The sequence below is a fragment of the Colletotrichum graminicola genome (assembly GCF_000149035.1).
Source record: "Colletotrichum graminicola M1.001 genomic scaffold supercont1.29, whole genome shotgun sequence".
Lineage (NCBI taxonomy): Eukaryota > Fungi > Ascomycota > Sordariomycetes > Glomerellales > Glomerellaceae > Colletotrichum > Colletotrichum graminicola.
In genome coordinates, this window is record NW_007361033.1 from 225,560 (window position 1) to 239,356 (window position 13,797).

Consider the following 13,797-nt stretch of genomic DNA (forward strand, 5'->3'; position numbering starts at 1 on the left):
CCCAGACCCCGGATGACGGTTGACAGCGGAGCAAGACGCCCACGGAACCTCCAACATGATGCCCATTCCTTCGAGGCTTGGAGAAATGTGGACCGCACAGGTAAGGTTGGAGACATTGGAAGTGTATTGTCTGACGATAGAGTTGCTTTTCAATGCCTTAGCTGCGCGCGGTGCATGATAATCCAGGGTCTCCAGCACATACTTACGGCCAACCCTCCAACACACCCAGACGCAGGTCACGCGCGCATCGTCGTGCATCAAACCTGCATTTCGTTATGTGTTTCTCTCTTCCTTCGCGCCGACCACGCCGGTTTCCCCCGTCTCGCGAGCCGAACCAACAGAAAACATGCGGGCGGTATTCGGTCTAATACAACGTTCATGAGGAACCACACAAAAAGCTCATAGACGGCCTCCCAAGACTCGCCAAGATGGAGGCTCCGCACAATCTGACTTGGAAGTGGAGGAACCAAGAACCCGTGGATATCGAAAAGCCCGACGGCAGCCAACTAGAGATTTAAGCTTAAAACTTGGCCAACGTCATCGCCAATGCCCGACCCATGCTCGCCGAGAAAACACCAAGAGGAAAAGGGTCTTAAGCTCCTCCCCTAGGCTCGGCGCTTTCAGCTCACATCATTTTTCTTCTTCCTTCTCTTTTAGCCCGAAAATGGCTCGGACCGCCCAGCCCTCGGCTTACCTTATTAGGCATTCCGTGCGGGAGGATGCCGCTGCCTCCTTCAACCAGACGGGCTGGGCGATGAGTTCCTCGATCCACCTCCGGTCGCGTGGTTCGTTATTAAATTGATGACTGGAAAGTCTGTTTGTTTGTTGGACCAAGGTGGATATTGATTTGTACACAGTTGCCGCGTTAACTTAACCGCTGACTGTCAACAGGGAGGCGTAACGTGTAGTAGGTATCTGTATTACATGCTTCTCGCAGCATTCGGCTTCATGCGTCCGGTAGATGAAAGCAGCGGTCTCTAAAATCAGCAGGGCATTTGTGGCAACCTTCATACCAAACAAAATCATGTGGTTGCTGGCATGATTCTAACCATGGGCCAAACTCGGTCCTTCTCCGAGAACGCGGCCCCAATGCATCCAACAACCAAGACCGCATGTCTGGGGAGAAGTGTGGACAGTGTTGGACCCCTCCGAGCCGCATGGGGTGTTGCTCTATGGTGATATTGCCCGTCCAACTCTCAGCTTTACCCACATGACCTCAGCCAAGTCTTCCTCCATCGAGGATGCGGTCTTAGCGCGACCCATGAGGTCGGTGAAAGAAATTGGTACGGGACGAGAACTGAGTGAGTACAAATGCGCGCCTGCATCCTGCCGTCACTGTTTCACCCAAGATCCCCTTCCAAGACCTAGTGGGATCACCCTAACACCACCTCTTTCACTACCAAAGAAGCTTGGTGCCGGTGATCAATATGGCCGACCAGAACACGGCCGCCGCCGCGGCTGAGCCCAACATGTCCGAGAAGCAGGAGAAGCGCGAGCAGCCTAGCGACAGCGGAAGCCGGACGCCCTCTCCGGTTGACCGCAGACGCGTCGCCGACGAGAAACCAAAATCCAAGGGATTCCTCGCGCGCATGGGCGACTTGCCCGAATGGGGCTTCCGCGGCCAGCGCCTTCAGGGCAAGGTGCTCAACTGGTCCATTGGATTCATCGCGTCTTGTGGTTTCCTCATGTTTGGATACGACCAGGGTGAGTGAGCTCGGCTTCCCAGTGTAGCAGAAACCCTGGACGGTTCCAGATGCTCATCGTTCCTCTTAGGTGTCCTCGGTTCACTGCTCACCCTCGACGACTTCCAACGGAGCATCACCCTGATGACGCCGCTGGAGCAGTCCAATTCGCTCTGCTGGCTCGATTTCCCCGAGAACACCCAGCGTGACTACAGCCAGTGCACCGGAGACCCCAACACGCAAGCCGCCGCGGTCGCCGTGTACCAGATCGGCTGCTTCTTGGGCGCGGTTCTCATTCTGTTTTATGGAGAAAGCTGGGGCCGCAAGTCGTCCACGTTCTGGGGCAGCGCCATCATGATTTTCGGAACCATCCTGCAGGCCTCTGCACACGAGTACGGCCTCTTTTCTGCGGGCCGCATCGTCGGTGGCATTGGGAACGGCATGGTGACGTCGAGTAAGTCGACATTGGTGATGACTCCCTGTTGTTCTAGCTAATCATGTTGGCAGCTATTCCCACATGGCAATCTGAGTGTGCACGACCGCATCAGAGAGGTTTCCTCATCACCCTTTCCGGAGCCCTCATCAGCTGCGGTATCGCCATTGCTTACTGGGTTGATGCAAGTGACCCCTTTCTCCAAAACGAAGCATAATGTACAACCGCTAACAAGCGTGCAGTACGGGTTCTACTTCCTCGAGGGGTCAATCCGCTGGCGATTCCCTGTCTCGTTCCAGTCTTTCTTCACTATCATCGTCATGATCGGTCTTCTCTACCTACCCGACTCGCCCCGTTGGTTAGCCATGAAGGGCCGCATGGAGGAGGCTCGCGAAGTGACGTCCCGTCTTCTCGGAAAGCCCATCGACCACGAGGATGTCACCATCGAGGTCAAGGCCATTCAAGAGGCCCTCGAGGCCCAGAGCCAAGGCGGAAGCTTCAAGTTCAAGGAGCTCCTCACCAACGGCCCCTCGCAGAACTTGAGGCGCACCCTCCTCGGCATTTTTGCGCAGTTTTTCCAGCAAATTTGCGGTACGTTTGGTTGTCTCTATGCCTCCGTATTCGTGGAAACTAGTTGCTGACACATGATGACTAGGTATCAACCTCATTACCTACTACAGTGGATTCTTGTTCGAGAACTCCCTCGGTTTCGGCCCCGAACTGTCCCGGCTTTTGGCCGCGCTCAACGGCACGGAATACTTCCTGGCCTCGCTTGTCGCTCTGCCTCTGATTGAGAGAACTGGTCGCCGAAAGCTCATGCTCTTCGGCGCATTCGGCATGATGGCCTCTATGGCGATTCTGGCTGGGACCGTGTCTACTGGCACGGTTGACGAGACTGGTGCGCCCAAACTCGAGTCCGTGTACGGAATCACTGCCACGGTCTTCCTCTTTGTCTTCAACTCCTTCTTCGCTATCGGTAAGCTGCCCTGCCTCTCTATAACATCGCACGTTCTAAACTGAACTAACATCAAACCAGGCTGGCTCGGAATGACCTGGCTCTACCCCGCCGAGATCACCAACCTCCGTATCCGCATCCAGGCCAACGCCCTCTCCACCTGCTCCAACTGGCTCTCCAACTTCTTGATTGTCATGATCACGCCACCTGCGTTTGCCAACCTAGGCTACAGGACGTACGTGATGTTCGCCGTCTTCAACGCAGTCATCATCCCCTGCGTGTACTTCTTCTTCCCGGAGCCCAAGGGCCGAAGCCTCGAGGAGCTCGATGTCATCTTCGCCAGCGCCCACGCCGACAAGGTCAACCCCGTCAAGCGCGCCAAGGAGATGCGCAAGGTGGAGGGAAGGGAGCTCGAGAACGAGTTGGACAAGTACTTTGGATCCAGCGAGATGGTCGAGGACGCCCGTCCTATGATGCAGTAAATTAGTAGGCATATTAGTTCATAAAATGGCATTGAAAAGTGTTGATGATACTTGTACAACGAATGAAGCACCAAAAGTTGCCCCTGGTTAGAAGCAAGGTCTGGTTTACCCACAAGTTGGCGAGAGTCGTGCTAGCAGAGACCGCGAGGAGGCTAAGCACAATTGGGAGCCCGCAGGGGGGGGGGGGGGGGGGGGGGGGGATTCTACCACAATATATAAGCCACTATTGCTGCCCACGTAACTAACGGTATCATTTTGTTACGTGGCAGTTATAAGCCCAGCTCCTACCTGCCATATGCCATAATAGTATAAGTGTTAATTTAACTGTAATAACTAGCTAAAAGGTCTCAAGCACCATCGGTTTGATTCCTATTAGGGTCCCGGGTCCCCTGGCTAAAAGTCCTATAATAAAAGTCTAAGGATCTACACCACCTATGGTTGGCGAGATGTACCTAACAAGGTTTCTACTGCAAAAAAGTGTCAGATCTGACTTTCTAGGTCAAATCCGGGAGGTGTGTCACGATATATAAGCCACTATTACTGCCTATGTAGCTAACAGTATCGTTTTGTTACGTGTCAAATTCTTTGTAGTAGGGGTTTATCAGAGGCTTTGAGTGGGCGCGGACTGTGGGATGATTCAACAAGGAATCAAGGGTAAGAAAAAGTGCCGGTCGTGGGGGTAGAGAAGGGCGCAGGTTGAGGAGAGGAGGGGGTTGAGGACAAGAGGGGAAGCGCCGGGGTGGAGAAGGCGAGAAGCCATGATTGGTTTAGTGACTGTTGGCGGTTGGAGTTGAAATGGAAGAATGGAAAGTCTGACTGCGGTACGCTGATGGGGTCTGGTTGATTTAAATGGTTGGTGATTCGATCGGTGGCTGTGTTTATACTCCGTATGTAGGCCCGAATCCTTCCCGGACCCGGGTCAGGTGGTTCCCCACTTGGTGGTCTGAAGACGGCCTAGGTCCGGACGGTAGCCGGGGATCTTCGGGGCCGAGTGTTCGGGGCTGACTTCAGCAGTCGGGAATTTCGGTCTCAGACTGCATGAGTCAAAAAGCCAACGGGCTCCAGCACAGTTGGGCTTGAATCCCAGGATGTTGGTGAATCTCAGTCGGAGAACATTGAGACTGAAGATGGTTGCGTTTGTCCGCATGGGCATCAACTTAAAGCAAGGCTAGACCAACGTGTCTAGCAATAACAGATCCACAGAAAATGATCGGCTCGATGCTTATTTGTCCACTTTGTGGCATCTCACAATCATGATTCGTTGAGAAGAAGTACAGGTGTGGGTTGCATCTCGGCCTCCAGCATATGCTGGAGGCCGCCCAGCAACGTTGGTTGGTTGGTAGGGTCGCCAAAGCGGCCTCTGAAAGGGAAAGTGTAAAGCATCCGAACAGCCACCCCAATCTAAACAGTCGTTTGATGAAATCAATCGAAAACTGTATATGTTGGGGTTTGTTCGCCGCTTGAGCATTTCGTCCTCAGAAAAACCATGCCTTAATCGACTCTAGACCTTGCCCGTCATGCAAAGCGACCTAGACCAAATATCTGCCCTCCGGAGAGACATCCCAGCAGATGAGGTGCCTGTTGCTCATCTCTGCGAGAAGACAAATACTTTGAGCCTCAACTCCGACCCTCAAAATGCCGAGACAGAGATGTTCGAGCGCTCGGGCGATATCATCGTTGAGTTCCTCCGTACGAACGTGCCTGAGTTCGCCAGGCTCAGCGCAGTTCGAAAGAAGGCATTCCTCACCTCGTTTTCTTCGTGTTCAGGCTTCACATCTGCTGACAGTGTGCTCTTAGGGATGGGAGAACCCAGCCGGCGACACGTACTTCCGCAAGCAACGCCAGGCTGCGGATAGCGCCGACGAAAAGCTGTCCGCGATCTTTTACAACATGATGAAAGACATAGGGGTAGAACTGCATCGAAAGCTTTATGCGTTCACGATCAAAGGGCCCCCATTGGGACAGAAGCGCATCTTAGATATGTGCATGGCACCTGGAGGGTTCCTCGCGATAGCGCTTCAGAAGAACCCGGGTGCACACGCTCTTGGGTTCAGTCTCCCGGTCTCACAAGGCGGTTTTCAGCGTTTACTTTCACCCAGCAAGAACGTGGAAGTCAAGTTCATGGATATCACGATGCTGGTGCAGGATATGGGGGCTACAGACATTCCATCCAACCATCCAGACTCTGACCACTTCATCCGGCAGCAGCAGCTAGGCCCACAAGACAAATTCCATCTTGTTCTCTGTGACGGGCAGGTTCTTCGCCAGCACCAGGAGTTCAGAGCGCAGTACAGAGAGAGATGCGAAGCGCGACGCCTCACTGCCACCCAGCTTGCTCTTGGATTAGAGCACCTTGAGCCAGGCGGCACAATGGTTGTCTTGCTGCACAAGGTCGAGGCATGGGACACTGTACTTCTGTTGTGGAAGTTCAGCAAATTCTCAACCGTCCGGCTTTTCAAGCCTACAAAGAGACATGTAAATCGCTCATCATTTTACATGGTTGCGAGCAAAGTCCAGAGTCTGAGCGCGGCGGCTACTGCGGCTATCAAGGTGTGGAAGGAGGTCTGGAGGGTTGCTACATTCGATCTGAACGGAGAGATGAAGCACAATTGGCGCGAGGAGGAACCTAGTGCGAAGGAGCTGATTGATGAGTTTGGGGATCAGCTCATCAGGCTAGGCAAACACATTTGGAAGACTCAAGCTGATGCGCTGGAGAAGGCTGCTTTCATCAGAGGATGACAATTTCCTTTTCATGCTTGTTGCTAGTTTCTTCTTTGGTTCTATCTTTCTGTTGTAATTTCGTGTAAAGGGACGCTACATAACGTACCTGCTGCAAGATGGCATTTTCAACCTCACGACTCCCATCTTGACATCGACTTGCCTTTAGTTGGTGCATTATCATGTCGAAACCCCATCTCAGACTCTTCTTTTGCGCCATAGTATACTCAGACTCAAAGGCGTTCCCATGTCATTGGTTGTTGGTAGACGTAGGAGGCCGACTGATCTTTGGGGTTCTTTGAGGCGACTGGTTGGCTTTATGCGTGCAGGCCCAACGCAGCCTGCAGGTCGTTTGACATACACCCCCTTTTGCCACTGTTTCTTCCGTGACTGTTGGGAGACCAAGATTAAAATGTTTGTCGGGTTCTCTTGTATAAGTTATAACTGGGATAGTCCAGGTTCTCCCGACATGTCAGATGTCAACCTTTCCCCCGCTGACGATAGCATGACCAAAGTCGAGATGCCGACAGAAGAAATGGATAGCGCTCGTATTGCTGCACCTGACTCCGATGGTCTAGAACACGTCACTCCTGGCGCTGTCATCGTGCGGTACTTGACCCAGCACTCGCCAGAGTTTGCTGAACTTAGCAAGCTCCGAGAAATTGTACGTCGGCTGCGTTGATCACAATGGCTCTCCACGTCTCGTTCGCTAGGATAGTTGCTGACCATCGGGATTGATAGGGATGGCAAAATCCAGACGGCGATCGCTTCTTCCAACGACAGCGTGCCCAAGCCACCAATCCCACAGAGAAGACCAAATTATACTTCTACGAGATGATGAAGCGGATTGGCGACGAGATGCAGCGCATCACAGGCGCTCTGAAAACCAAGTCTCCAGGCTCGGACTTCCCGCGAATACTTGACATGGGAATGGCACCTGGCGGCTTTCTCGCGACCGCCATGAGGCTAAATCCCCGTGCCAAGGCTCTTGGACTCAGTCTACCAATTGCTAATGGCGGTTACCCAAGTCTCGTCCCGGAACGCGAAGACATTGACTTACGATACCTTGATGTGACAATGCTAGCGGCAGACCTCGGCTTTGAGGATATCCCAGCAGACCATCCAGATGCTGACAAGTTCTTGCCACGTCAATTCGAGCCAGGTCGGAAGTTTGACCTGGTCATTTGCAGCAGCTCAGTCGTCCGCGAGCACGAAGTGGGCGAGTACAGGAAAATAACAGAGCCACGACGATTAACGACAAGCCAGCTCGCCTTGGGCCTTGAGCGGCTGATTCCTGGCGGGACAATGGTCGTGCTATTCCACAAAGTGGAGGCTTGGACAACGGTAGTTCAACTGTATCGGTTCAGCAAGTTCTGTGAGAAGCTGTTTCTGTTCAAACCGACAAAGGGGCATACGAAGCGCTCGTCGTTCTACATGGTCGCTACAGGCGTGCAGAGCCAGAACCCAGAGGCCATTCTTGCGATTGAAAGGTGGAAGCAGGTATGGCGAGCTGCTACGCTGGATGTAGAAGGGACTGGTACAATGTTACAGGAGTTGGATGAAGAGGAGCCATCGCCGGAAGAAATATTACGAGAGTTTGGAGAGGATCTTGTGCGGTTGGGGAAACGCGCTTGGTCTATACAGGCAGACGCTCTCAGGGATGCGCCTTTCATCACTGGTCACCACTCAAAGACATTAGAGCAATGAATAGGAGGCGAGGCAGAGTATGAAGTTCGTTTATGTTAACTCAGATATCCTACTTATGCACCATCCCCACATTTGTACCACTATCATCACCCATTACACCATCATCACCACCATTATCATCACTTATTTCGCCAGACTTGCCGCCCACCTATATGCAAGTTTTGGCCTCGCTAGGTAATTTAGATGCACTGGATTCAACCTGACTATTTACTTGGTCAGTATCTAGACTTTTCAACAGACATTACGCCTAGATTGTATCCTCTATAGTAGTAAAGGTGCTTTTAGGTAATATGGAGACCTTTTCCCTCTTGTGTAACTGTATATTATGAAGTCCCTAAAAAAGGACTTTTATCTTCTTAGATGTCTCAATTGCGATGATAACCCTTACCAGTATTTTCACGTCTTCAAACAAAGGCATGTGTGATTGGGTGAACTTGGAGACAAAGACGCATTGTGTTCTCCCCAGAGGCCCAAGTCCGCCAAGCAATGCTTGTTCAAGCAATAAAAGAGACCTTTCAGAGAATACTGCAGATGTTCTTGGTTCTTAAAAACAATGTTGTTGTCTCCGAGTAGGTAGGCTTAGTTAAGGGCAACGGAGGAAAACGGTCAAAACTTCGACATATAATAGCACCAGTGCCGTTGATTGAAGGAGACTACTATCCAGCAACAACTTCAACTTACACAGCCGTTTACAGACTTTAACCAACTTTTATATTCCTCCAAAAAAAAGGCGAGATTTACCATATACAAGACACGCCAAAGTGCCCACCATTGCTTCCAAAAGAATCAAGCAACAAGACACATTTCCTAGAATCAACACAATGCCGGAAAACCAGACCGAAGCACAGCCAGCTCAACCTCGAGCCCTTAGAGCCGTTAGTTCTGTTCTGGTTTCTCTCAGATTTTTCATAGCTGCAACTCTGCGTTTTCTTTTCGCACATCCGATACTCACTCTCTTGTCATTTGCGTGGAAGCTTACCGGTCCAGATCTTAGCCATTACATCTCTGAAGCGGCCTCGGCAATCCAGAGCAAAACGCCAGAATTCTGGACCTCCGCGTTTGTCTCCCTGTTCTTTCTCCGCTATGCCAGGCTCATGATCAACATCTGGGGCTCGTGGCGGTACACAGCCACGCCCGTCAGCCGCCACCCGACTTGGGGCCGCCGCGACGTCACCGTGATCCTCCCCACGATTGACGTGGACAACCCCAAGTTCGACGAGTGCATCCTCTCCATTCTCGAGAACCGCCCCGCTGCGGTCCTCATCGTGACCGTTGGCGCCGGAATGCGGGCGCGGTCCGAGGCCGCCGCCCGGGCCTACCGTCGCGAATACCCGTCGACCGAGATCGGTGTCAGCGCCATCCTCCACCCTTCCAAGCGCCGCCAGGTCGCCCACGCCGTAGGTCATGTCCGAACTGAGTTCACCGTCCTGGCGGACGACCACGTCTTCTGGCCCAGTCGCGATTTCCTCCCTTCAGCCCTCGCTCCCTTCGAGGATGTGAACGTGGGTATAGTAGCGACGCACAAGCGTGTCCGCCGCACAACGCCCGGTGAGTGGTCCATGTCCTCCATTATCAACTTGATCGGATGTCTTTACCTTCTCCGCCACAACTGGGAGCTCCGCGCCTCCAACGCCATCGACGGCGGCGTCTTCGTCGTCTCCGGCCGCACCGCCCTTTACCGCACCAGGCTCCTCAGGTCCAGCGGCCTCATGCGCAGGTTCTGCAACGAGCACTTCTTCTTCGGGCTCTTTGGCGGCAAGGAGGGCCTCGGCCCCGACGACGACAACTTCCTCACCCGCGAGGCGTACAGGCACGGGTGGGACATCAAGTTCCAGCAAACCAAAGACTGCACCATCGAGACGACGTTGGGCGACGAGTCGGCGGTCAAGTTCAGGGGCCAGCTCATCCGCTGGGCTAGGACGACGTTCCGCAGCAACCCTTGCATGCTGATTCGCGTTTCGGACTTTTCCACTTGGCGCATGCCATTCACCTACTTTGCAGTGTACGGGGCCGCGCTGTTCAACTTTGCCCTGCTCTGGGACGCGGCGTTGATCCTCTCTCTCGCCCGCTCGACTTGGAGCGACGGGCTCTTCTCTGTGAGCGTATTCAAGCTTGTTCTCTGGATTCTGTGGTCCAAAACAATCAAGCTTTGGCCGCATATACTGCGTCACCCTGCTGATATTCCTCTGCTGACTTGTCAGATTATCTTTGCCTATGTCCATTCTGTTATCAAACTGTGGGCATGCATTACATTTTGGGACTGTGCCTGGTCGGGACGTAATCTGAATGCAGTCGATGCTGAGTCCAAGATATCGAAAGAGTATCTGGATCAAGGATTTGATTTTGGGACTGTCGCAGACGAGCCAGGGTTGCCGAGACATACAATCTATGGCTGAGATTAGGGTTAGTTCATTAATTCGTCCACTTGCCTCTGTATTATTGTCTAGTCTGTTGTTCAGTTTCTGAAGTCAGCTTCAACATCTCCTTCTAACCAGCAGAATTTGGCAACATGGGACTGCAACTCAAACTCTCACGTTATGTTCTCGAGTGATTCCTTGCATCGGTACATGCGTTTTGTAATGGGTAATCACGCTCAGTGTGGCCATGGAGTAGAGTAAAGTTGATGATTGGGCACCTCCCACTAACACGCAATAGGACAGATATCGAATGATATGTGCAGCACTATCCATTCGTCGGTCAGAATGATGGGCCAAAGACATGCAATTACATATTACGCGCAGCTGTCAAGAACAGTGTCACTTCAAGCATCTTGTCACGAGATATATAAGTGTGGTTACTGCCCGGTATTGTTTTGTCAATACGTGACACTTCCGCCCTGGTACGGAACTCGCAAAGATGGAGCTCCGGCGGCTGGGCGCTACCGTGTCCTCCTCCGCAAATCTAGGGGACAGGAATGACGGGAGAAATCATGCCGTTGGAAAACACCTTCTTGTCGGCTCTGTCGAGTGACCTGCACTCCCCTTAAGTATTACTGCATTCAAATAGGTTGCTCTGTCAAGTCTATTTACGAACGAATAAGCAAGACCGGAACAAAAGTGGATTGACAGGTCTCTTGCGCTTATCATGAGCTCGTTATTGGCAAGTTATGCTTAATTGCAGGGGCTCTGTCAGTCTGTTAGACATTAACGCATATGTAAAGGGCAAATTCCGCATCAGTACGTAGTAATAAACCCTGGGGCATTTACTCTTCTGCGAATTTGACACAGTCCGACAACCTTTTCTCTTCTCGATAACCTCGATAACATCACATTGGCCACGCTCTGTTGCGATGCCTCTCTGTACATTCTGCTCAAGCCCCCCTTTGAGCGTTCCTTTGATGAAGCTGTCGGGATATTCGAATTTTACGACCCTAAAGATGTGCAGTATGTGGTGAATAAATGCAATACCTGCTCTATGTGCTCTTTAGTGCACCAGGCCATTTCACGAGAATCCCCCGACCTCCTGCAACCAGATCTCACGACTCGCGTAGAACTCGCGTTCCGGACTCCTGGTCCATTGGGCAACAGTTTTACTTTTAGCCGTAGACGCAATTTTACGGGCCGCGACATAAAGTGCACCTTTGTATTCAATCAAATAAAAGATGCTCCAGGGCGCGTGAGAGCTATTTCTATCGACAGGAACATTTCTCGAGTCGGCTTGAATCGGCTAGAGGTCTGCAAGGGGCATCACAAAAAATGTCTGCAGAGTTGGTCTCCAGAAACGTTTGCGAGTCTCATTCTAAGACTAATCGACGTGCGACGATGGTGTTTGGTTGAAGCAGAGAGTCTTGCATCGAATACGAACTGCAGATACGCTGCACTCAGCTACGTATGGGGCAAGCCGCCGTGGGTGATGATGACCACTGCCAATCTACCCGGATTCAGGCAAGAGGGCCAGCTGCGCATTGCCGGTCTATCAAACACCATTACCGACGTAATCAGGCTCACTGGAGAGATGGGTATACCCTATCTGTGGGTTGACGCGCTGTGTACCATCCAGGAGGGTGACGGAGGAGCCGATAAGGCAAGGCAGATTCCTGTCATGGACGCGGTCTACGGACTATCAGAGCTCACCATCGTCCAGGCCAGCGGCCAGGATAGCAAATGCCCTCTGCTGGGTTTCGGAGACGACTCGACACCGCCAAGACAGACTCAAGGTGAAATAAAGCCGGGCCTATGGGTTGCTCTTCAGATGACGGGTTTCGATGACAAGCAGAAGGCATCTTCTACGTGGAACACACGAGCATGGACATCTCAGGAAGCTGTCTTGTCCCCGCGGTTATTGATTTTCCACCACGGTCACGTCACTTGGGAATGCCGTGAGAGAGTTTGGTGCGAAGACATGTCAACGGAGCCAGGCGACACTCCTCAACCGGCGAAGTCCTCGAGTTTTATGCCGCAGTTCGGGTCCCAGATGCTGCCCGTCGGTGCATCTGAGCTCCAAGAGATCCACAACGAGCTGCAAAGTCTTGAATCCATCGACCACCTCGGCCGTAATGACCACATCTCAAGGTACGAGTCGGCTGTTCAGGAATACACGAGTCGGGAGATGACATATTGGGGCGACAAGCTCAACGCCTTCGCTGGCCTTGGGGCTATTTACGAAAGGCAAATGGGCACCAAACTGGTGTTTGGGCTGCCGGCAAACCAGCTCGATATGGCGCTGTTGTGGACCACGACGGATGGTGCATCGCTGGAGAGGTTGCCCGATTTCCCCAGCTGGTCGTGGGCAGGATGGAAGGGCGCCGTGCATCACCCGAGCAGTAATCCTGTGGCGCTGTCGCCAACGTGCCACTTCTGGATAGTAGATAAGGACAACCGTGCTACTGATGATGGGAAGATGCAGCTAAAGCGTCTGGTTCAGGCGTGGGAGGCCGACGACTACGTCCCACACGAACGGCCGGTCCGGGTCCGTCCTATTGACCCTGGCAATAGAACCCGTTACCCCAAAGTAGGTGTCAGCAGGTGCTTGGATCGATCGCATACTGACCATCTGGATCCCAAAATGGACCTCAGCAAATGTCTGTGTTTCGAAACCCTTCACTCCAACGCCTCACACTTCAGCATAAAGGACGGTCGCAAACTGGTGTTCAATCTAACCGGGAAGGTTGTGGGCGGAATAGCTCTAGATGAACCATTGGGAGCTGCTGGCTTGACCGCAGATATGGAGCTTGCTAGGCTCAACATGTGCACAATTGGTCAGCGGAACAGAGAGGAGGAATACTTCCCGGAATTTCTCTTTTCCACTCCTGGTTTGGGTGGCAACATGGTGATGGAAGCTAAGGACTCTCCAGCAAGAAGATCAGAGCCCCATATGGAATGGTGTCGTGTTCTTCTTGTCGAGAAGAGGGCTGATGGGAGTGTGAAGCGCAGGGGAATAGGCGACATGATGGGGGCGGCGTTGTATGACCTGAAGCAGAAGATGCTCTTTCTTTCGTAATTTCTTTAAGTAATTTCGGAAGAATTATTAACTACTGTAGTTCTCAGGTAATAGAGAGTGCCAGATTCTCCTTGTGCTTCCGGGTTTCCGTTGCATGACAACTTAAACCGTGGAGCTCTGCCGCTACAGCATGACACTAGGGTTAGGGTTATACATGATTACGTTTGTGGGCTGTAAGCGTAAAGACGGAAAATAGGGTTTAGGCGCTACTAACGATAATACAGATTAGACTCTTCTGCAACCTGGACATCACCCATCAGCCCAACCCCGGACCCGCCGCCTCGGCCATCTTGGGAAGAATCTTACGTAGCAGAAATTGAGATCGGTCCCCCTCCCCCCCTCTTTTTATTTATTCATTTATTTATTTAGTGTATATACGCA

The 13,797-nt window shown here is 52.3% G+C and overlaps 5 protein-coding genes across 5 annotated transcripts; all 5 read left to right on the top strand.

Annotated features, from left to right (window-relative positions):
* Positions 1–1,427: 1,427 nt before the first annotated feature.
* On the top strand, positions 1,428–3,552 carry GLRG_07205 (uncharacterized protein; the record flags this gene model as incomplete). Its single annotated transcript, XM_008097890.1, has 6 exons — positions 1,428–1,704; positions 1,774–2,136; positions 2,190–2,299; positions 2,358–2,706; positions 2,771–3,091; positions 3,152–3,552. 6 exons carry the CDS (start codon positions 1,428–1,430, stop codon positions 3,550–3,552), a joined length of 1,821 nt encoding a protein of 606 aa, XP_008096081.1.
* Positions 3,553–5,201: 1,649 nt separating this feature from the next.
* On the top strand, positions 5,202–6,291 carry GLRG_07206 (uncharacterized protein; the record flags this gene model as incomplete). The annotated part of the gene is made up of 2 exons (XM_008097891.1): positions 5,202–5,276; positions 5,350–6,291. 2 exons carry the CDS (start codon positions 5,202–5,204, stop codon positions 6,289–6,291), a joined length of 1,017 nt encoding a protein of 338 aa, XP_008096082.1.
* A 448-nt stretch (positions 6,292–6,739) lies between these two features.
* Positions 6,740–7,977, top strand: GLRG_07207 (uncharacterized protein; the record flags this gene model as incomplete). The annotated part of the gene is made up of 2 exons (XM_008097892.1): positions 6,740–6,934; positions 7,012–7,977. The coding sequence occupies 2 exons, from the start codon at positions 6,740–6,742 to the stop codon at positions 7,975–7,977; spliced, it is 1,161 nt and encodes a 386-aa protein (XP_008096083.1).
* Positions 7,978–9,071: 1,094 nt separating this feature from the next.
* On the top strand, positions 9,072–10,373 carry GLRG_07208 (glycosyltransferase family 2; the record flags this gene model as incomplete). The annotated part of the gene is made up of 1 exon (XM_008097893.1): positions 9,072–10,373. The coding sequence occupies one exon, from the start codon at positions 9,072–9,074 to the stop codon at positions 10,371–10,373; it is 1,302 nt and encodes a 433-aa protein (XP_008096084.1).
* A 1,459-nt stretch (positions 10,374–11,832) lies between these two features.
* On the top strand, positions 11,833–13,416 carry GLRG_07209 (heterokaryon incompatibility protein; the record flags this gene model as incomplete). Its single annotated transcript, XM_008097894.1, has 1 exon — positions 11,833–13,416. The coding sequence occupies one exon, from the start codon at positions 11,833–11,835 to the stop codon at positions 13,414–13,416; it is 1,584 nt and encodes a 527-aa protein (XP_008096085.1).
* Between the last annotated feature and the right edge of the window lie 381 nt (positions 13,417–13,797).